This window comes from Pseudophryne corroboree, chromosome 6 (assembly GCF_028390025.1).
Source record: "Pseudophryne corroboree isolate aPseCor3 chromosome 6, aPseCor3.hap2, whole genome shotgun sequence".
NCBI classification, from domain to species: Eukaryota; Metazoa; Chordata; class Amphibia; order Anura; family Myobatrachidae; genus Pseudophryne; species Pseudophryne corroboree.
In genome coordinates, this window is record NC_086449.1 from 431,354,440 (window position 1) to 431,378,135 (window position 23,696).

Genomic DNA, 23,696 nt, shown 5'->3' on the forward strand with positions numbered 1-23,696 from the left:
GGAGCCGGCTGATCGAAAAATTGATAACACACTTAAATCAATGTACACTGCTTCAGGGGCCATATTACGTCCCACTATTGCTAGTGCATGGATTGCAAAGGCTATAGTAAGGTGATCGGCTACCTTACTTGAGGATTTGGATACGATGGATAAGGATGATGTTGCATTATTTTTACGCAACATACATGATTCAGCAGGTTTTATGGTAGAATCCATGAGAGACCTGGGTTCCATGGCTGCAGGAATATCTTTCATGTCTGTTTCAGCTCGTCGGGGACTGTGGCTTCGCCAGTGGTCGGCCGACGCGGAATCCAGAAAAAGTGTGGAGTCCCTACCCCATACAGGTCAGGCTCTCTTTGAGGAAGCTCTAGACACGTGATTATCCATGGCTGCAGCGGGTAAGTCTCCGTTTCTTCCCTCAGCAGCACCTGCTCCGAAGAAATCCTTCTCTTCATCTGCAACACAGTCCTTTCGGCCTAACAAGCCTAGAAAGGCCAGACTATCCAATACCTTCTTTAGGGGAGGTCGAGTTAAGTCCAAGAAACATGCCGCCGCAGGTTCCCAGGAACAAAAACCTGCTTCAAGTACGCCAAAGTCCTCCGCATGACGGTGGACCGCACGGCCTGGAGGTGGGGCCGGTGGAAGCGAGACTCAGACACTTCAGTCACGTCTGGGTTTCGTCCAGCCTGGATCCCTGGGTGATATATATTGTATCCCACTGTACTACAAGAAGCTTTCCAAAAGCTGGTGGAGGCACAGGTCGTTGTGCCAGTTCCCCCTCCTGCGCAAGCCACAGGTTACTATTCGAACCTTTTCGTGGTACCGAAACCGGATGGTTCGGTCAGGCCCATTCTGAACCTAAAATCATTGAACCCCTTTCTAAAAGAGTTCAAGTTCAAGATGAAGTCACTCAGGGCAGTGATATCAGGTCTGGAAGAGGGGGAGTTCCTGGTATCCCTGGATATCAAGGATGCGTACCTCCACATTCCGATATGGCTGCCGCATCAGGCTTATCTCCGTTTCGCATTGCCGGACTATAATTTCCAGTTCAAGGCCCTGCCATTCGGCCTCTCCACAGCACCAAGGGTATTTACCAAGGTGATGGCAGAGATGATGGTTCTCCTCCGCAAACAAGGGGTGAACATCATTCCATATCTGGACGATCTGCTGATAAAGGCATCGTCCAAGGAGAAGCTGCTGCAGTCCATTGTTCTCACAACATGCCTCCTCAAGAGTCATGATTGGATTCTGAACCTTCCAAAGTCACATTTGGAACCAACCCAGAGGTTGTCCTTTCTGGGAATGATCCTGGACACAGAAGTGCAGAAGGTGTTGGTGATACAAAGTATGGTCCGGGATGTCCTGAAGCCAGCCCGGGTGTCGGTTCATCAATGCATTCACCTGTTGGGAAAGATGGTGGCCTCTTACGAGGCTCTCCAGTACGGGAGGTTCCACGCTCGGACCTTCCAACTGGATCTTCTGGACAAGTGGTTGGGATCTCATCTCCACATGCACCAGAGAATTCGTCCGTCACCGAAGGCCAGGATTTCGCTCCTCTGCTGGTTACAATTACCTCACCTTCTGGAGGGGTGCTGGTTCGGGATTCAGGAATGGGTCCTTCTAACCACGGATGCGAGGCTTCGGGGCTGGGGAGCAGTCACTCAAGGAGTAATTTTCCTCCCGATCAACATCCTGGAACTAAGAGCCGTCTACAACGGTCTTCTTCAGGCGGCCCCTCTTCTAAGAAATCGGGCCATTCAAGTGCAATCGGACAATGTAACAACAGTGGCTTACATAAACCGACAGGGCGGAACGAAGAGCAGAGCAGCAATGTCAGAGGTGACAAGAACACTCCTCTGGACAGAAAAACACGCGTTGGCGCTGTCAGCCAGCTTCATTCCGGGAGTAGACAACTGGGAAGCAGACTTCCTCAGCAGACATGATCTCCATCCAGGGGAGTGTGGTCTCCATCCGGAGGTGTTCAAGGAAATAACAGATCTTTGGGGATTACCCCAAATAGACATGATGGCCTCTCGTCTCAACAAGAAGCTTCAGCGTTATTGTTCCAGGTCGAGGGACCCACAAGCAGTGGCAGTGGACGCCCTGGTGTCTACGTGGGTGTTCCAGTCAGTGTACATGTTTCCACCACTCCCACTCATCCCAAGAATCCTAAAGCTCACAAGGAGAACAAGGGTTCAAGCGATCCTCATTGCTCCAGCCTGGCCGAGAAGGGCTTGGTACGCGGACCTTCTGAATCTACTGCATGAAGAACCGAGGTCTCTTCCTCTTTGGGAGAACCTGCTGCAGCAGGGGCCGTTCACCTATCAAGACTTACCATGGCTACGTTTGACAGCATGAAAGTTGAGCGCCTGATATTTGCTTGGAAGGGCATTCCGAAGAAGGTCATTCCTACCCTGATACAGGCTAGGAAAGGGGTAACGTCTAAACATTACCATCTTATTTGGAAGAAATATGTCTCTTGGTGTGAATCCAAGAAGTTTCCTACGGTGGAGTTTCAACTCAGACGTTTTCTCCTCTTCCTGCTAGTAGGTGTCGATATGGGCCTGAAGTTGGGATCTGTGAAGGTCCAGATTTCGTCCCTATCCATTTTCTTCCAGAAACAATTGGCTGCCCTCCCTGAGGTTCAAACTGTTTTGAAGGGAGTTCTGCACATCCAACCTCCCTTTGTACCGCCTACGGCGCCTTGGGACCTTAAAATGGTGTTGCAGTTCCTCCAGTCGGATTGGTTTGAGCCTTAGAGGAGGTTGAGGTAAAATTTCTTACATGGAAGGCTGTCACGTTGTTGGCCTTAGCTTCTACTAGACATGTGTCAGAATTGGGGGCTTTATCCTGTAAAAGCCCTTACTTGATCTTCCACGAAGATAGAGCTGAGCTCAGGACACGTCAGCAGTTCCTTCCGAAGGTTGTGTCGGCATTTCATATCAACCAACCTATTGTGGTGCCAGTGGCTACTGACTCCTCAATTACATCGAAGTCCTTGGATGTTGTGAGGGCTCTGAAGATATATGTGAAGAGAACTTCTCGTCACAGAAAGTCGGACTCTCTGTTTTTCCTTTATGATCCCAAGAAAATTGGGTGTCCTGCTTCTAAGCAGAGAATCTCTCGCTGGATTAGGTTCACTATCCAGCACGCTTATTCTACAGCAGGATTGCCGTGTCCAAAACCTGTTAAGGCCCACTCTACTCGTAAGGTGGGGTCTTCCTAGGCAGCTGCCCGGGGTGTCTCGGCATTGCAACTTTGCCGAGCTGCAACTTGGTCTGGGTCGAACACGTTTGCAAAGTTTTGCAAGTTCGATACTTTGGCCTCTGATGATCTGAAGTTCAGTTGATCAGTTCTGCAGGAGCCTCCGCGCTCTCCCTCCCGTTCTGGGAGCTTTGGTACATCCCCATGGTACTAATGTGGACCCCAGCATCCTCTAGGACGTAAGAGAAAATAGGATTTTGGTTACCTACCGGTAAATCCTTTTCTCGTAGTCCGTAGAGGATGCTGGGCGCCCGCCCAGTGCTTCGTTTTCCTGCAACCGTTATCTGATTCACTACATCTTTGTTTAGTTATGTACTGCATTGTTACTTGGTAAGTAATGTTTTAGCAGTTGCTGAGTAGTTCAAGCTACTTAGCTTGATGTGCCTTGTATGTGTGAGCTGGTATGAATCTCGCCACTATCTGTGTTGAATCCTTCTCCTCGGGCACAGTTTCTAGACTGAGTCTGTTAGGAGGGGCATAGAGGGAGGAGCCAGCCCACACTCTCAACCTCTTAAAGTGCCAATGGCTCCTGGTGGACCCGTCTATACCCCATGGTACTAATGTGGACCCCAACATCCTCTATGGACTACGAGAAAAGGAATATTTTTGTAAATATATGGAAACCATGCTATAAAAATCTGTTTACATGATAAAACAACTAAAAATGCAACACTAAAGGAAAAGAACAGCTGGTTATACAATACTTATATATTGATAAGTCTGTCTATACTATAGTATAGTACTATAAGGAGTAATAGCTCCAGAAAGGGCTTAGTAGCTAAGTAGATGGTGCATAAATAAGTAAAGTAGCATAAAAACGACATGCATAATGATTATGTAAGGTATGAATATTTAGTTAAATACAAATATTTAATAAAAAGTATATATTGCTTTATAACAAGGACATAAATGATCCTGTTTGTAGTGTCTTTTTATATAAACTAGCCAGAACAATGAAGATGGAAACATTACCATCTAACCTTAGAACTAAGGAACATTTATAATAAACAGTGTAAAGCCAGTGTTTCCTTAAGGCCCCTAGGTGTTAATGTGCCCAGCCTGTCAATCCATTTATTCTCTAATTGTAGAAGAATTTTGGCCCTGTTACTACCTCTTTTTAGCGGGGGGCCATGATATCTGATGACAGAGAAATTATGTTTTGCAGAAGCAAAATGCCTTGCCACAGGTTGGTCACTGGACCCCTTAGCAATGGCAGCTCTAATTGCTGAATGATGGAGCGCCATGCGTTCTTTTAATTTGGCACTCCGTTTTTCCGACATTTTGGTGTGCATAGGGACATGTGATGGTATAAATGACAGATTTGCTCATACATTTAAGGTGGTGATGTATTTTAAACGTATTCCTTTTCTAGGGATGATAGAAGAAACTACCTGTTTGTAAGTACCGGCATGTCAAACAGTTGGGGCATTTGTAGCACCTTATCTGCGGATGGCACAAAAAGGTTGTAGATTCAGGTTTGCCCATATTAGTGATGTCTATTTGAATTAAATGGTCTTTCTGCAATAGCAGGATATCAAGGTAGTATTACTTAAGGGCTTCAAATGTGGGTTGGACACTATCATTGGCCATCAGTTTTTTGGCAGCTTTATTGATATGTGTACTCATGTGGTTAAATGAATTAACCCATGTGTTTCCCCAAATTTCTTCTGGGTTTTTTGGGTCAAAATGTTGTCATGTGGTATGGACAATGCGTTGTTTTTAAGCTTAGTTAAACTGGCAGGTTGGTAACTCCTTGCAGCAAATTTGTCAAATATGACATCAATTTGTTTAATAGTTTTGTTCCTGTCACTAGAAATTCCTCAACACCCTAAGGAACTGAGAGTATGGCAACTCTGCTTTCAATGGTCACGGGTGTGCGCTACTTGCTAATAGTAAGTTATTTCTGTCAGTGGACTTAGAAAAGGTCGACATTTGCAGGCAATTGTCCTCTTTAACAGTAGTAAAGTCAAGAAAATTGACTTTTTAATAGTCAATTTGATACATAAATGTAACAGGACTATTAGACACATTGGGGCAGATGTATTAACCTGGACAAGGCATAAGGAAGTGATAAACCAGTGATAAGTGCAAGGTGATAAACGCACCAGCCAATCAGCTCCAATATGTAAATTAATAGTTAGGAGCTGATTGGCTGGTGCGTTTATCACCTTTCACTTATCACTGGTTTATCACTTCCTTATGCCTTCTTCAGGTTAATACATCTGCCCCATTAGGTGTGTCAGGGGGTGGTCTTCAGTATGCCAGCTGTCGGGATCCCGGCGCACAGTATACTGGCGCCGGAATCCCGACAGCCGGAATACCGACACTTATTCTCCCTCGTGGGGGTCCACGACCCCCCTGGAGGGAGAATAAAATAGCATTGCGCGCCACCGTGCCCGCAGCGTGGCGAGCGCAGCGAGCCCGTAAGGGGCTCATTTGCGCTCGCCACACTGTCTGTATGCCGGCGGTCGGGCTCCCGGCGCCGGTACGCTGGTTGCCGGGAGCCCGAGCGCCGGCATACCATACTACACCCGTGTCAGGTAATGCTCTGAAGTCAGCCTTAGTACCTCTCCACAGAATTAACAAGTCCTCTATGTAATGGCAGTATGCAAAGATACTATTACTGATTATCGTCAGAGAAAAATATGTCATGCGCTACTATGAACATAAATATATGACAAAGGTTTTGTGCATGTAGAAAAAAAACAGAACACCAAATTCCACAAAGACTAAACATTAAAACCCAGAAGCTCTAGATTAGATTGGAATGCAACTATATTATTATTGTATGCTTATCTCAATTAATATTTCTAGAGTTGTATGGCTTCATTTAGAGTTGGATATAAGATTGTGCTTTTTGAAGCGCTGCACAAACATATCCTGTCATTTCACCAATCCACTCACTGCATTCTTGGAGGGCAAAGGGCTAATACAGAGTTGGCCGCAAATGAGCCCCAGATAGCAGGCGCTATTTGTAGTCGTAAGAAACAGCAAATTTGTTTACATTTGCAAAACGGCAATTATCAAGATATCCTACAGTAAATGAAGTGGACATTTCCTCCATTGTTTGGAAAATTATATTTGCAATTGTATTTTGGACAGATCCTGTATTTTGTAAATTGTGCAGGAAAGAAGGTATACACTGATAATCCTGGGCACTTTTGTATTGCAGTGTGTGCAGAAGCATTTAATCCAGATGAAGAAGATGATGAAACGGAAAAAAGGGTACGTAACTTTAAACATGATACTTCCTTAATGACCAGATCAGTTTCCAGATATTGAGATGCTTCATGCACACAGCAACTATTTATTATGTACAATACAGTATATTTGTGAGAAAAACTAATAACATTTTTATTTATTTTATTCAGATTATGTAGAAATAAAAAACAATGCCTGTCTTTATTTCATATTTGTTTACAAGTCAGTGCTTTAGTATGCTATTAAAACAGTGCATAATGCCACCTCTGCGGTATTGGTAGAATTACGCACAGCTGGTTGTATTATGTTTTGGGACTGCCAGTTACAAACAGAAAAGCCTTTCATTCTGCATGATGCACATATATGTTCAGCATTAAATACTCTGCCTATAAAGTGCAATCTTGCCTTGGCTGCTACACAGAACATCTATGATGATGTGAAAGTAGATGCAGTGGTTTGAAAACTGCACTAAAGGTTTAAAAGGGATGTAGTTATGTGACCTGACACAATACCGGCACTTAAATCCCGCCCCCTCACTATCCCGACGGTTGGCATGTTGACCAACTTTGTTGCGCTCCCCCCACTGGGCATGTAAATGCTTGGAGAACGTCGGTCACACACACCCAACGCATTTAAAATAATACTGTACAACTGCATTGTGTAGTCTGTAAGTGACCCAGGGTATAATACTGAAATGACAATCTTTTTATTAACAGTGGCGGGTATGTGTAGTATGGACTTCAGTCCCACAAATGGTGGTACCTATGCTAGCCATGTCCATTTGTGCAACACTTACGCATAGAACATTGATATTTACTGTGGCTCCAAAACTTAGCGCCTAATTCAGACCTGATCACTGCAACAGCAGCGATCGCAGCCTGAAGCCCTTTGTGTAGTGCACACACGCAGCGACCGCACTGGGCGTGCGCTTTCGCATCTCACTGCTGCGATCGCCTCTGTCTGATTGACAGGCCGAGGCGGTCAAGTGGTGGGAGGGGGCGTGCCAGCTGCATTTCAACGACATTGGGGAAGAGGGGCGCGGTGTCGGACAACGCAGGTGTGTCCGGACCTTTGCTGGGGCGGGCCGTGGCTGCCCAAAACATGCAACCGCACAAAAGCATCGCCACCGTGCTATGCTTCCACATCTCTGTGGGAGGGGGGGGGGGGGGGGCTTGACATGCATGTCAGAGATTCTGATCATAGTTGTGCTAATTTAAGCACATCTACAGTCAGCTCTGCATCGGTCCCTTACATCTATCCACAGTAGCTATCACATATATGTCACGCCCTGGACTGTTAGGGCGGGATTCAATTCTTTTCACCCCTTTCCACACTCATTCTGTTTCTGCCCTCAGGGACGTTGTATCATTATTTCACCTTGCTACCCCCGGAGTAATGAGGCACCCAACCCTTTACACAGCTAAACCTGATTACTATGGGTGCAATATGCGCCGTAACAGTGATCATTTTAGAAAGGAAATTGGGCGTGATATATCATTTGAATCTCACCCAGTGTGTCACCTGTTACCTGCCTCATCGCTGTCTCTCCAGCTTGTCCAGGAGGTCTGCAGCCTCTGTCAGAGTTAGGCCTTCCCAAATTGCGCAGCCCAGTTTGTTTTCTTGCTGGCGTTCCCTTTAAAACCGGCATATGGGTGGATCCAGTCACCTGTTCACTTTCAACGAGTCAGAGCACTGCACCTGCTCAGCTGATCACAGCATCCAGTTGGAAGACAGCGATCAGTATAAAATGACTTCCTGGAGTACCAGACATTTGCCAGTGCAACGTTGATCTTCCAGACGCTAACCTGGTCTCTTGCGGACTGCAGACTACTCCGTTGTTCCTGACTAGTTCCTGCAGTCAGCATTCCAGCTCCAGTCCGGTTCAGTCATCTGATCCAGTCCGATTCAGCCGTCTGGTTCAAGTCCAGCTCAGCATTCCGGTTTGAGTCCGGTTCCATTCCAGATCAGCATTCTGTTTCAAGTCCTGTTCAGTTATCCAGTTCCAGTCTGACTGGAACAAAATGTGACCCCACCTCCTGAGGAACAACAGGACCTTTGGGTTTTGGTGTGAAGGTTTACGTAATTAAAGTGAGAGCGATGCTCTCAGCCAATAAGAACATATACCCCCCACAGCCTATGGGTATATACGCCTCCTCTTCCTCATGCTGAGCACAGCGGAGTAAGGGGGTACAGACCTGATAGCTAGCAGGCGATTTTTGCACTGCTCCGATCAGATAGTCACCGCCTACAGGGGAGTGTATTTTAGCTTTGCAAGTGTGCGTTTGCATGTGTAGCAGAGCTGTACAAACAGATTTTGTACCGTCTCTGCGCAGCCCAGGACTTACTCAGTCGCTGCGATCACTTCAGCCTGTCCGGTGCTGGAATTGACTGCAAACGCTTGGGAATGTCTGCGTTTTTCCAACCACTCCCTGAAAATGGTCACCCATAAACGCCTTCTTCCTGTCAATCTCCTTGAGAACGGCCATGCAAACGGATCTGTCGCACAAACCCATCGCTGAGCAGGGATCCGCTTTGTACCTGTGCGACGCGCCTGCGCATTGCGGTGCAGTTTAGACCTGATCGCAGGCTGTACGAAATCGCAGCCTAGCGATCAGGTCTGAATTAGGCCCTATGTGTGATCAGCCAAATTGTGCAGGGAGAGGAACTGAATTACCCTCTCTGTGCTTCCCGGAGCATACACTCTAGAATGCATGGCAATCTGGGGTGCGATTCCGGAAGTGATGTTGGCGGTCAGAAACCACTGCACCGCTCCAGGGGATCTGGGGAGCCAGAAGAGATCCGGTCTGTAGGCTTCTTTAAAAACCAATATTATTTAACACTATAATTACCATTACCCCTGTACCCAAAGTCCAGGGAGTGCATGGAAGAGTTTCAGCCCAGGACTGGTTGTCCCGGGGGAGGATGTACTCCATTTAGTGTGTGTATGTGGTGTGTGTGTGTGTGTGTGTGTGTGTGTGTGTGTGTGTGTGTGTGTGTGTGTGTGTGTGTGTGTGTGTGGTGGGGGTCCCAACTCCTCTAGGGATTACAACCCTGACCTGACCAATTTGGGGATGGGTAATGATGTGGCATGAGGACCCCATGCTGTGTGTCTGCCTGCTATAGCTGTATCTCCCAGCTGGTTCAGCCTGGCACTGGTTTTTGGAAAATATGGGAACCTCCATGATGTTTTTCTTCCCTATTTTCCAATACCAGCCTAGGCTGAGAAGTCTTGGGCTGATTATTGAATTGGAGGGGGGAACGCAACTTTTTTTTCTGTTTTTTTTTAAACATTTAATTCATATACACAATAACAAAGCCTGCACAGATCATCTGTGCAGTGCTTCATGTAAACCTTCTTGCTACAGGCAGGTCAAATGTTGTTTGGGTGGGTTTTCCATCGTTTTATGGTCAATGTTTAGTCAGTTTTAAAATCAGCCATTAGTCAATCTTCTGAGCCTTTAATTATCTATGTAAAAAAATTGATTGTTCTAAAGTGCTCTAATGTCGGGGTTTTTTGTTTTTTTGCCATCTTCTTTGACTTTAGTAAATGGTCAGTTTGCAAAACCGACAGTTAAACTACCAGAAACCCAAACTCGATCTTTAGTAAATATAGCGCAAAGTCTTGAGGCACAGTAAAAAATAATTTCCATGGGATGATTAAAGAAATTGTTCAAATATTTTGCCTAAAAGATGAGAATTTATAAATTGCATATAATGAAAGGATAGTGATGTGTGTATGGCAACAACTATATAATGGTAATAAATACTTGACAATTAATATGATTAATTTACATTGTAAAAAAAAAAGGAGAAAGATTTTTCCGCACCAGAATATGACAATTTGATTAAACGGGATCCTTGGACCTAATCTCTGGGACAATTATGTCTCCACTAACAGTAATGCTGTCCTAATTGGGTGCCACCCTCCAAAATAGATATACATAATGTCAACTAGAAAAGAAAAAATAAATTGGATTTAATTGGGTGCACTCCGTTCCCCCAGTCTCTTTAGTAATTAAAATACTCTTTATTAATTTTCATTTAAAAATACAGATACAACCACAAATACTCAATTTAATAGCCTGTACGGCTAGTAACCAGTGTAGTATACTCTTATATTACAAATTTTGAGCGAAGTAAGAAAGTTAAGAAAGAAAAGATTTAGTGTAAGAAATATGAAATTGGTGATTAGAGATTAAAAATATATAGATGGTGTCATGTCTCTTAGTAATGATATTTTGAAACCCACATTGTTGTTACCAAATATTTATATTAAAGACACGGGTGCTACCTATATTGTTGCTGATAGAACAGTGAGTATTAATGAATACCCCTACAAACAGGTGTATTAATATGCCTGTTTGTAGTGAACAGATTTAAATGGCTCAATAATTTATAAAGCCAATAATATAGTAACATAGTATCTAAGGTTGAAAAAAAGACAATTGTCCATCGAGTTCAACCTATTTGTGGTCTCCTATGCACGATTATTTTGTATAAAATTTTGACTGAATTTGATGACTGCCGTTACGTTTTACCCCTCTTTCTTATAATAACCATAGTGCGTGACTATGCCCCGTAACCCTGGATATCCTTATCCATTAGGAATTTATCTAACCCATTCTTAAAGGTGTTGACTGAGTCGGCCATTACAACTCCCTCAGGCAGGGAATTACAAACACGTATCGTCCTTAACGTAAAAAAGCCTTTACGCCGTATTGTACGGAATCTCCTTTCCTCTAACCTGAGCGAGTGTCCACGAGTTCTCTCTGTTGATCTAACCAAAAACAGGTCCTGCGCAAGATCTGTATATTGTCCCCTTATATATTTGTAAATGTTGATCATGTCCCCTCTTAATCTCCTCTTTTCCAGTGTAAACATGCCTAGTCTTGCAAGCCTTTCCTTGTATTCCAGCGTCTCCATACCCTTAATTAGTTTGGTCGCCCGCCTCTGAACCTTTTCTAGCTCCAGGATATCCTTTTTGTAGTAAGGTGCCCAGAATTTTACACAGTATTCAAGGTGTGGCCTCACTAGTGATTTATATAACGGGAGTATAATACTCTCGTCCCTAGCGTCAATTCTCCGTTGTATGCATGCTAATATCTTATTAGCCTTCTTTGCTGCAGTCCTACTTTGGGTACTACTGCTTAGTTTGCTATCTATGAGAACACCTAAGTAATTTTCAAGTACAGAATCCCCTAATTTTACCCCATTTAGTAGGTAGGTGTTATTTTTGTTCTTGTTACCACAGTGCATTACCTTACACTTGTCTGTATTGAAGCGCATTCTCCATTTCGCTGCCCAAGCTACTAATTTAACTAAGTCGTTCTGAAGCGACTCAGCATTCCCCTCCGCATTTATAACTTTACACAATTTGGTATCATCTGCAAAAATTGACACCATGCTCTCTAGACCTTCTGTTAGGTCGTTAATGAAAATATTGAATAGCGGTCCTAATACTGAGCCTTGCGGCACACCACTTAGCACTTCAGTCCAATAGGAAAAAGATCCATTAACCACAACGCGCTGCTCCCTATTATCTAACCAGTTTTCGACCCAAGTGCATATTGTGCTTCCTAGCCCTATTTCTTGTAGCTTGTAGATAAGTCTCATGTGTGGTACAGTGTCGAATGCTTTGGTAAAATCTAAAAAGATTACATCCACCTCTTTACCCTGATCTAGGTTTGCGCTTACTGTTTCATAAAAGCCAAGTAAGTTGGTTTGACAGGATCTGTCCTTCATAAACCCATGTTGATTCCTTTTAATTACCTTATTGACTTCAAGGAACTTCTGAATACTATCTCTTAGAATACCTTCCAATACTTTCCCCACTATAGATGTAAGACTAACTGGTCTATAATTACCTGGTTCAGCTTTACTTCCCTTTTTGAATATAGGCACTACTTCCGCTATACGCCAGTCTTTGGGAACCATACCTGATATTAATGAATCCTTAAAGATCAAAAATAGCGGTTTTGCAAGTTCAGAGTGAAGCTCCATTAGAACCCTTGGGTGAATACCATCGGGACCTGGTGACTTATTAATCTTTAAATGTTTTAATCGGTCACAGACTACTTCCTCGCTTAAATAAGTACCTATCAGTGGGATATTCTCATTTTTGAGATTATGTGTTAGTCCCTGAATTGGGTCCTCTCTAGTAAATACTGTTGAAAAAAACTCATTTAGTGTGTCAGCTATGTCATTATCATTTTTGCTTAAGACTCCCAACTTGTCTTTTAAAGGGCCTATACTCTCCTTCTTTATTCTCTTGCTATTAATATATTTAAAGAATTTTTTGGGATTCGCTTTGCTTTCCTTTGCTACTAATGCTTTCCTTTGCTACTAGTTCTAGTTATTAAAGTTGCTAAATAATGATCTGTTCTGTCCAGCAGTTCATAGATACAATGTTATACAGGTTGAGTATCCCTTATCCAAAATGCTTGGGACCAGAGGTATTTTGGAATAATTGCATACCATAATGAGATATCATGGCAATGGGACCTAAATCTAAGCACAGAATGCATTTATGTTACATATACACCTTATACACACAGCCTGAAGGTAATTTTAGCCAATATTTTTTTATAATTTTGTGCATTAAACAAAGTGTGTCTACATTCACACAATTCATTTATGTTTCATATACACCTTATATACACAGTCTGAAGGTCATTTAATACAATATTTTTAATAACTGTGTGTATTAAACAAAGTTTGTGTACATTGAGCCATCAAAAAACAAAAGTTTCACTATCTCACCCTCGCTCAAAAAAGTCCGTATTTCGGAATATTCCGTATATCGGATATTTGGATATGGGATACTCAACCTGTATAAGGATTAAGGATTGATAGCCATCTGATTGTTTTATATTTAGTAATAATTGGCAGTGTAATCCACCCATTAGTACACTGCTTATAATAGTGTGGCCTCACACAACTTAATCTATTAGGTCGCTGGACTATAGATGTTTTAGTTCAATACAAAACAGGCTGTAATTCAAGTTGATTTATAGCTCAAAATGTCAAATATTACTGACTGCATAAGTAGTAATTCTTGTAATATGTAACATAATCATGGGCTATTATAGATAGCCCTCACCTTTGTGTCATATTTTATTCTAATAACAGCATGTTGCGGCATTGTGTATCATGCACTTCACTATAGTAAATCATCACACTGAATAAGATGTTTTAAACACTAAAGTTCTTGTTGAAAATAATCACTTTATTATATGTTGTTGTGTTAATGCAGTGCAGTAATTTACATTGTAGCCACATTATCAAATCAACGAAAATGAAAAATAGTAAGTTGTAATCCACAATGTAATATTTATACAGTTCATACATTTCTTTTTAAATTAACATGTTGGAATAAAGTGCAGAAGATGTGGTACTAACGTCTTTTTTAAATGAAAGTGTAAAGGCTTCAGCCTTTTTCCAGATATGTAATGTATTTGACTATGTACATAATCGTAAAGCTAATTGTCTGTCTTACTACAATTCATTGGAAAGTAATGTGTATTACATGTGTACTGTATGTGTGCTTATAAATATTATTATTCTGTTTATTCAGATCATCAACCCAAAAACAGATGATCAGCGAAACAGATTGCAGGAAGCTTGCAAGGATATCCTCTTGTTCAAGAGCTTGGATCAAGTAAGTTGCACTGCTGTCTACTAAAAATGACCAGTTAAGACATTTGTGTTTAACTGTACTTACAATAAACACTATGGGGTCTATTCAATGCATGTCGGATCTTTTCCGACTGAGAGGATCCGACAGGGCAGTATTCAATTTGCGGGCAAATCCGACTTGTTTTGCCCGTTTTCGACAATGCCAATACGACTTTTTTTTTTAAAAGTCGGATTGACATTGTCAAAAACGGGACTAAAACCTGTCAGATTTGGCCGCAAATCCGACAAAACACGTGGATCTGTGGCTAATCTTGAAAAATGGCAGTACCATTGAATAGGTTGAATCATGATTCGACCTAAAAAAGTCAGAACTGCCGTCTTTCTGACTAGACGGCAGTTCCGACTTAAATATATTAGACCCCTATGTTGAGATTTGTGTTCTTTGTCAAATATATAAAAAAAAACACAAATTGACCTTGCACACCAAAAACCGACCATAAACAACAATATTGCTAAATCACAAAAAAGATAACTATCATTTTACAGCCCCCATTGTCATAATATAATCCATGGCCCAAGGCTATGAGGCATGAAATGACTGCACCCACCATACAGCATTGTTTCAACTTTAAAAGGCTGCTAATTAGTGCAAGATGGTGGAAATAAATGCTAAATTAGTTATAATTCACATTTTAGGTTTTTATAATTCCGTGTGCATTTAGAGATTCCCTTTATTTTTTTTATTTCAAACTCTAGCTCCAGTCATTGCATGGAGAACATCTGCTTATTACGTTAAGAAAATATTGCTTGTGTTGAATGTTACATGGCATGATTTGAAGACATTGACAATCTCAGAGGATACAAAGACACAAAGTATATCAATATTAAACATGAAAATATAAGACCTCACAGTTCATGTTAAGTGAGATTATGGCAACCAGCCACAGACAAGCTCGGCTTTTCTGAATGGTGGTGATGCTTTGCAAATCAAATCCCAGTCAAAATGCTGTTAGCTTGCAATTCATATAGAGCCCGATTCAGACCTGATCGCTGTTGTGCGAAATCGCACAGCGGCCGATTATCAAATGACTGCGCATGTATATGCACCGCAATACGCACGCACGTCACCAAACAGTGACAGGATGGTGCGAAAATTTAGATTGCACGGGCGTTTGCAAGGTGATTGACAGGATGCGAACGTATGTGGGTGGTAACTGAACGTTTTCTGAGAGTGTCTGGAAAAATGCAGGCGTTCCCAAGCATTTTCAGGGCGGGTGTGTGACCCGATCAGCCTGATTTCTTTGTCCTGGAGGAGTAAGTATTAATCTACGCACAGACCTCGCACACTGCACAGAATGGGAAAAACATCAGATGGTGAGTGTGATGCGAACGGTTTTGCTGCACAGGGGGAATTTTCTCTCCCCCTGGGCAGCGACTATCTGATTACAGGACAGTGTAATTTGCAGCACAGCGATCAGGTCTGAATTAGGCCCTAAGTTTGCAATTTGCTGTTAAGGTATTCTCCATCTGGGCTGGTGTCCCAATTGTGTCATCAAATGAGTGCTATAGTTCCAAGTGTTGTCTGCCCAGTAATGAAGATTCTGCTTCTTAACGCAGCCAGACAAATGAAAATGAGCGTTGTCAATAAATTGCAGCTATAACTCTGGAAATGACCCGTCGAGTGATGCCCGACTTCAGAAATCGATTACAAATGTGTATCACGAATGCCACCATCTGGACGATATCATATTCATAACCAATTGAAAATAAATTGTATTTCATGCACTTTTAGATTATGTACTAATTGCCACACACCTGAGGCGGCGTTCGCCACGCTTACCCCTGCGTGTCTGCTGGTCGGTGTTGCGGCCTCTGCCTTCGGTGGGCCACGGGCGCCGGCGTCTGGTTGGCACGGCTACCGGCGGTTCTCCGGGGCATGGGCGCCGCCATGACACCCGGCATCACGTGGACGGGGGGCAGGTGACGTCATCAGACTGCTCCGCCAATCCAGCGCTGGCGGGAGATTCAAAGTCAGACGCCGGACAGAGCTTCAGTGCCTGAGTATCGTCTTTCCCTGACGTAGATGCCAGTGCTCTTGTTCCCGGCAAGGATCCCTGCAGTCGTACCTCCAGTGTCTCCGGCATTTCCAGCTGCCAGTTCACTGCTCCAGCTTCAGTGTATTCAGCGGCCGGTAATCTCTCTGCGCTCCAGTCATCCGTGCTCCTAGGAATCAGCGTCTCAAGTCTCCGTTCTCAAGTTCGACAATCCAACAGCGTCTAAAACCCCTGCACTTCAATTTCTCACATGATCAGCGTCTCAAGTCTCCGTTCTCAAGTTCTACAATCCAACAGCGTCTAAAACCCCTGCACTCCAATTCCTCACATCATCAGCGTCTCAGTCTCCGTTCACATGTTCTACAAATCCACAGCGTCAGAAACCCCTGCACTTCAATTCCTCACATCATCAGTGTCTCAGTCTCCGTTCTCAAGTTCTACAAATCCACAGCGTCAGAAACCCCTGCACTTCAGATCCTCACATCATCAGCGTCTCAGTCTCCGTTCACAAGTTCTACAAATCCACAGCGTCTAAAACCCCTGCACTTCAGTTTCTCACATCATCAGAGTCTCTGTCACCATTCACAAGTTCTTCAACCATCTGTGCTAATTATCTTCATTCATAAGTTCCACAAGTTATCAGTGACTTTTAAACATCACCCACAGTTTCTTTAATTTCCAGCATCCCCAATACTGCTCACTTAACCCTTCAGTGGGTCTGGACATTCCCTTCATTTATTCCTTTTTGGCATTTGACTTTAAGTTGTTTTCCTCTGCAATAAAGCTCTTCATATTTCATCAAATTCCACTGTCAGCGTCCTGTATGAGGAGATCCTATATCAGGGCCTCCCTTTTCCAGCTCAGTTGTGGTTCCTCTTCCCAACCATCGGAAGAATCCCAGAGTTCACAACATCCTCAGTCTAGGCCAGTGACAGTATACTCAGGCCCCATGGACCCGGGGAATCGGAACCCAGAGGCAAGCGTCATGCAGGACCTAGTTTCCCGAGTACAGAGTCAGGAAGCAGCACAGAATCAGGTGATGCATTATCTCCAGGAGTTATCTGGTCGGCTGGATCAAATTCAGACTTCGCTGGCTTCAGTGGTTCCAGCTCCAGTTCCAGTATCCGCTCCAGTGGTTGTCTCTGGCAATGTTTCCTCCTTGTCTGGAACCAGGTCACGCCTTCAGCTTCCCACTCCTCCTCGTTATAACGGTAATCCAAAAAATTGCCGTGGATTCCTCAATCAGTGTGAGGTGCATTTCGAACTCCTCTCACACAACTTCCCTACTGATCGGTCTAAAGTGGCATACATTATCTCATTACTTGAGGGTTCAGCGTTGGAATGGGTGTCACCGTTGTGGGAGCGTTCTGATCCGTTAGTTTCCAGTTATACCAACTTCTTGGCGTCATTCCGAAGGATCTTTGATGAGCCTGGCAGGACGACTGCTGCCTCAGCTGACTTGCTCCGAGTTCGACAAGGCTCTCGTACAGTGGGACAGTATGTAATTCACTTTCAAACTATAGCTTCTGAACTGAGCTGGAATAATGATGCCCTTCGGGCTGCTTTTTGGAACGGGCTTTCAGATCGTTTAAAAGACGAATTGATTACTAGAGATTTGCCAGATTCCTTGGAACAGTTGATCTCACTCTGTGTAAAGGTGGATCTTCGTATGCAGGAACGAGCTGGTGAACGTAGTCGGTCTGACCGGTCGAGGCTCCGATCTCTTCCTTCTAAGCAGACAGTCAATTCCAGTCCAGACGAACCCATGCAGATTAATCGGTCTCGGCTGTCCCCAGAAGAGCGTCAGCGTCGGCGTGAGGGTAGACTTTGCCTCTACTGTGGAGCCGCGGATCATTTCCTCAAGTCTTGCAAGTCTCGCCCGGGAAACGGGCAGTCCTAGCTTGTTCCGGAGAAGTCAAGCTAGGGGTTGTTTCTCAATCTTCTCCGGCAGTGGACTGTCTACTTTCAGTGTCTTTGTTTTCTGAGTCAGAAGTCAAAACCGTTAAGGCTCTGTTGGACTCAGGAGCTGCGGGGAATTTTATTTCCCTTTCCTGCGCCCAGAGTTTGTGCTTGATGTTACAGTCGGTCGAATGACCTATTACGATAACTGCTATTAATGGTATGCAAATTCCTAATGCTTTGATTATAAGTCATACCATGCCAATTAAGCTGCAAGTGGGAGCTTTGCACCAAGAACATCTGGAGTTCCTTGTGATTCAGGAGATGTCTCACGATCTAGTCCTTGGTCTTCCCTGGCTCAAGCTTCACAACCCTCATGTCGACTGGAGGTCGACACAGATAATTTCTTGGAGTCCTTTCTGTCACTCGAGTTGTCTTACTCCTGTCTACCCACTTCGTGCATCGTCTAAGTCGGACGTAGAGCTTATTCCAGAGGCTTATCGGGAGTTTACAGATGTCTTCTTGGAACAGGCGGCCAATAAATTACCTCCGCATAGACCCTGGGATTGTCCTATTGAGCTTTTTCCGGGGAAAATGCCACCTCGAGGTCGTACCTATCCTTTGTCAGTTCCTGAGACTCAAGCCATGTCAGAATATATCAAGTCTAATCTGCAGAAGGGATTCATCCGTCCCTCCACTTCCCCAGCGGGAGCAGGCTTCTTCTTTGTGAAGAAAAAAGATGGAGGCCTGAGGCCATGTATCGATTATTGTGGTCTAAATGAAGTCACCATTAAGAAAAAGTATCCTCTGCCGCTCATCACAGAGCTTTTCGATAGAGTTCATGGAGCTCGAGTCTTTACTAAGCTTGACTTAAGGGGAGCATATAACCTAATACGTATCCGACAAGGGGACGAATGGAAGACGGCCTTCAATACTAGGGACGGGCATTATGAGTACCTGGTAATGCCGTTTGGCCTCAGCAACGCCCCAGCCATCTTCCAGGGATTCATTAATGAAGTTTTCCGGGACATGTTATACCTAAATGTGGTGGTATATTTGGACGACATCCTGATATTTTCGAAGAATCTCTCTGAGCACAGAATACAAGTTAAGGAGGTTCTCCTTCTGTTGCGAGAAAACCATCTTTATGGCAAAATTTCCAAGTGCACCTTTGAGGTCCCATCTATTCCATTTTTGGGCTACATTATTACAGGAACAGAGTTGCGTATGGATCCGGAGAAACTTTCTGCCATTCGGGACTGGACTCAGCCTCTTTCTCTGAAAGCAGTGCAACGATTTCTAGGGTTCGCAAATTACTACCGGAAATTTATAAGGGGTTTATCTACTATTGTGGCGCCTATTACTGCCCTAACCAAGAAAGGGGCTGACCCAAGCCTTTGGTCCTCTGAAGCAGTAGCAGCGTTCGCTCAGTTGAAGGCAGCCTTTATGACCGCTCCGGTACTTCAGCAGCCAGACTTCCTAAAACCATTCTTTCTTGAGGTTGATGCTTCTACAGTAGGCATAGGTGCCGTACTTTCGCAGTACGCTCCAGATGGGAAGTTACATCCGTGTGGTTTCCATTCTCGCAAGTTCTCCCCTGCTGAATTAAATTACACCATTGGAGACGAAGAGCTGTTGGCAATTAAATCTGCCTTAGAAGAATGGAGATATCTTTTGGAGGGTGCTAAACACTTAATTACGATTTTTACAGGTCACAAGAATTTACTGTATCTCAAGACGGCCCAGTGCTTGAATCCCCGTCAAGCAAGATGGGCGCTCTTCTTTGCTCGATTTTCGTTTGTCATTAAGTACCGGGCTGGAACTCTTAACACCAAGGCGGATGCCCTATCCCGTTCCGTAATGGCTTCGGATGAGGAGAATACCGTTGAAAAGGCATTGATCCTGAGTCCCGTCCCTATCTCTGCGGCTCCCACTACGTTGGGTCCTCCTCCTGGAAGAATGTCTGTGCCAGCTAAATTTCGACCAAGATTGTTGCAGTGGGCTCAGATTTCCAAGTTTTCTGGCCATCCGGGAGTTCAAAAGATGTGGGAATTTCTGCGAAGATCTTACTGGTGGGACATTATGAAGAAGGACGTCCAAGAGTATGTCAACTCGTGTCCTCAATGTGCTCAGCACAAAACTCTACGTCTGCCTCCTGCGGGATTGTTGCACCCACTGTCCATTCCTAAGAGGCCTTGGACTCATATCTCTATGGACTTTGTTACTGAACTACCTCTCTCTAAGGGTCATAACACCGTCTGGGTGATTATCGACCGATTCTCTAAGATGGCACATTTTGTTCCGTTGACCGGATTACCATCAGCTTCTAAGTTGGCTTTGTTATTCATTCGGGAACACTTCCGCCTGCACAGGTTACCTCTGGAAATAGTCTCGGATCGATGGGTACAGTTTACGGCAAGATTCTGGAGAGCTCTCTGCACGGCTCTACAAATAAAACTCAAGTTTTCATCTGCTTATCATCCACAGACCAATGGGCAAACTGAACGCGTCAATCAAGAGTTAGAGACTTTTCTCCGTGTTTACCTCTCTCCCTCACAAGATAATTGGGTGGAGTTGTTGCCTTGGGCCGAGTTCGCCCATAACCATCTATATCACTCTTCGACTGGTGAGTCTCCATTTTTCATTAATTACGGATTTCATCCCCAAGTTCCGGAATTACCCATTTGTCCTCCAGAAGAAGTTCCTGCTGCAGCCTCTACTCTCCGACATTCCAGTCAAATCTGGAGTCGAGTTCATGCCAACCTCAAGAGAGTTTCCGGTCGCTATAAGTTCTTTGCGGATAGGAAGCGACGGGCAGCTCCTCAATACAAGGTTGGTGACAGGGTATGGCTCTCTACCCGCAATCTCCGTTTAAAGGTGCCCACTATGAAGTTCGCTCCAAGGTTCATCGGTCCTTATCCCGTGTTACAAGTCTTGAATCCGGTTGCCTGCAAATTGGGGTTGTCTTCCCATCTCCGGATACCAAATGCCTTCCATGTCTCTCTTCTTCGCCCTCTTGTTTTGAACCGGTTTCATTCCAAGTCCCCAAGGCCAACCTCTGCAGAGGCTGAAGAGGGTACGGACTTCGAGATCAAAGCTATTCTTGATTCCCACTATCTTCACAAGAATCTACAGTATTTGGTGGAATGGAAAGGTTTTGGCCCAGAGGAAAGGAGCTGGGTCAAAGCTACTGAAGTTTCGGCTCCCCGACTGGTGCGGATGTTCCATTCCAGACATCCAACAAAACCTGGAAAGTGTCCAGAGGCCACTCCTGGAGGAGGGGGTACTGTCACACACCTGAGGCGGCGTTCGCCGCGCTTACCCCTGCGTGTCTGCTGGTCGGTGTTGCGGCCTCTGCCTACGGTGGGCCACGGGCGCCGCCATGACACCCGGCATCACTTGGACGGGGGGCAGGTGACGTCATCAGACTGCTCTGCCAATCCAGCGCTGGCAGGAGATTCAAAGTCAGACGCCGGACAGAGCTTCAGTGCCTGAGTATCGTCTTTCCCTGACGTAGATGCCAGTGCTCTTGTTCCCGGCAAGGATCCCTGCAGTCGTACTCCAGTGTCTCCGGCATTTCCAGCTGCCAGTTCACTGCTCCAGCTTCAGTGTATTCAGCGGCCGGTAATCTCTCTGCGCTCCAGTCATCCGTGCTCCTAGGAATCAGCGTCTCAAGTCTCCGTTCTCAAGTTCGACAATCCAACAGCGTCTAAAACCCCTGCACTTCAATTTCTCACATGATCAGCGTCTCAAGTCTCCGTTCTCAAGTTCTACAATCCAACAGCGTCTAAAACCCCTGCACTCCAATTCCTCACATCATCAGCGTCTCAGTCTCCGTTCACATGTTCTACAAATCCACAGCGTCAGAAACCCCTGCACTTCAATTCCTCACATCATCAGTGTCTCAGTCTCCGTTCTCAAGTTCTACAAATCCACAGCGTCAGAAACCCCTGCACTTCAGATCCTCACATCATCAGCGTCTCAGTCTCCGTTCACAAGTTCTACAAATCCACAGCGTCTAAAACCCCTGCACTTCAGTTTCTCACATCATCAGAGTCTCTGTCACCATTCACAAGTTCTTCAACCATCTGTGCTAATTATCTTCATTCATAAGTTCCACAAGTTATCAGTGACTTTTAAACATCACCCACAGTTTCTTTAATTTCCAGCATCCCCAATACTGCTCACTTAACCCTTCAGTGGGTCTGGACATTCCCTTCATTTATTCCTTTTTGGCATTTGACTTTAAGTTGTTTTCCTCTGCAATAAAGCTCTTCATATTTCATCAAATTCCACTGTCAGCGTCCTGTATGAGGAGATCCTATATCAGGGCCTCCCTTTTCCAGCTCAGTTGTGGTTCCTCTTCCCAACCATCGGAAGAATCCCAGAGTTCACAACATCCTCAGTCTAGGCCAGTGACAGTATACTCAGGCCCCATGGACCCGGGGAATCGGAACCCAGAGGCAAGCGTCATGCAGGACCTAGTTTCCCGAGTACAGAGTCAGGAAGCAGCACAGAATCAGGTGATGCATTATCTCCAGGAGTTATCTGGTCGGCTGGATCAAATTCAGACTTCGCTGGCTTCAGTGGTTCCAGCTCCAGTTCCAGTATCCGCTCCAGTGGTTGTCTCTGGCAATGTTTCCTCCTTGTCTGGAACCAGGTCACGCCTTCAGCTTCCCACTCCTCCTCGTTATAACGGTAATCCAAAAAATTGCCGTGGATTCCTCAATCAGTGTGAGGTGCATTTCGAACTCCTCTCACACAACTTCCCTACTGATCGGTCTAAAGTGGCATACATTATCTCATTACTTGAGGGTTCAGCGTTGGAATGGGTGTCACCGTTGTGGGAGCGTTCTGATCCGTTAGTTTCCAGTTATACCAACTTCTTGGCGTCATTCCGAAGGATCTTTGATGAGCCTGGCAGGACGACTGCTGCCTCAGCTGACTTGCTCCGAGTTCGACAAGGCTCTCGTACAGTGGGACAGTATGTAATTCACTTTCAAACTATAGCTTCTGAACTGAGCTGGAATAATGATGCCCTTCTGGCTGCTTTTTGGAACGGGCTTTCAGATCGTTTAAAAGACGAATTGATTACTAGAGATTTGCCAGATTCCTTGGAACAGTTGATCTCACTCTGTGTAAAGGTGGATCTTCGTATGCAGGAACGAGCTGGTGAACGTAGTCGGTCTGACCGGTCGAGGCTCCGATCTCTTCCTTCTAAGCAGACAGTCAATTCCAGTCCAGACGAACCCATGCAGATTAATCGGTCTCGGCTGTCCCCAGAAGAGCGTCAGCGTCGGCGTGAGGGTAGACTTTGCCTCTACTGTGGAGCCGCGGATCATTTCCTCAAGTCTTGCAAGTCTCGCCCGGGAAACGGGCAGTCCTAGCTTGTTCCGGAGAAGTCAAGCTAGGGGTTGTTTCTCAATCTTCTCCGGCAGTGGACTGTCTACTTTCAGTGTCTTTGTTTTCTGAGTCAGAAGTCAAAACCGTTAAGGCTCTGTTGGACTCAGGAGCTGCGGGGAATTTTATTTCCCTTTCCTGCGCCCAGAGTTTGTGCTTGATGTTACAGTCGGTCGAATGACCTATTACGATAACTGCTATTAATGGTATGCAAATTCCTAATGCTTTGATTATAAGTCATAC

General features: G+C 44.7%; 1 protein-coding gene across 3 annotated transcripts in view; it reads left to right on the plus strand.

Moving 5' to 3' along the window:
- Positions 1 to 23,696, plus strand: part of PRKAR2B (protein kinase cAMP-dependent type II regulatory subunit beta) — a 212,989-nt gene that overhangs the window by 131,055 nt on the left and 58,238 nt on the right. For all 3 annotated transcript variants that reach the window (XM_063927057.1, XM_063927056.1, XM_063927058.1), the window contains exons 4-5: positions 6,437 to 6,489; positions 14,039 to 14,122. In XM_063927057.1, coding sequence (XP_063783127.1) covers positions 6,437 to 6,489; positions 14,039 to 14,122 — 137 coding nt within the window. The remainder of the gene's footprint in view (positions 1 to 6,436; positions 6,490 to 14,038; positions 14,123 to 23,696) is intronic.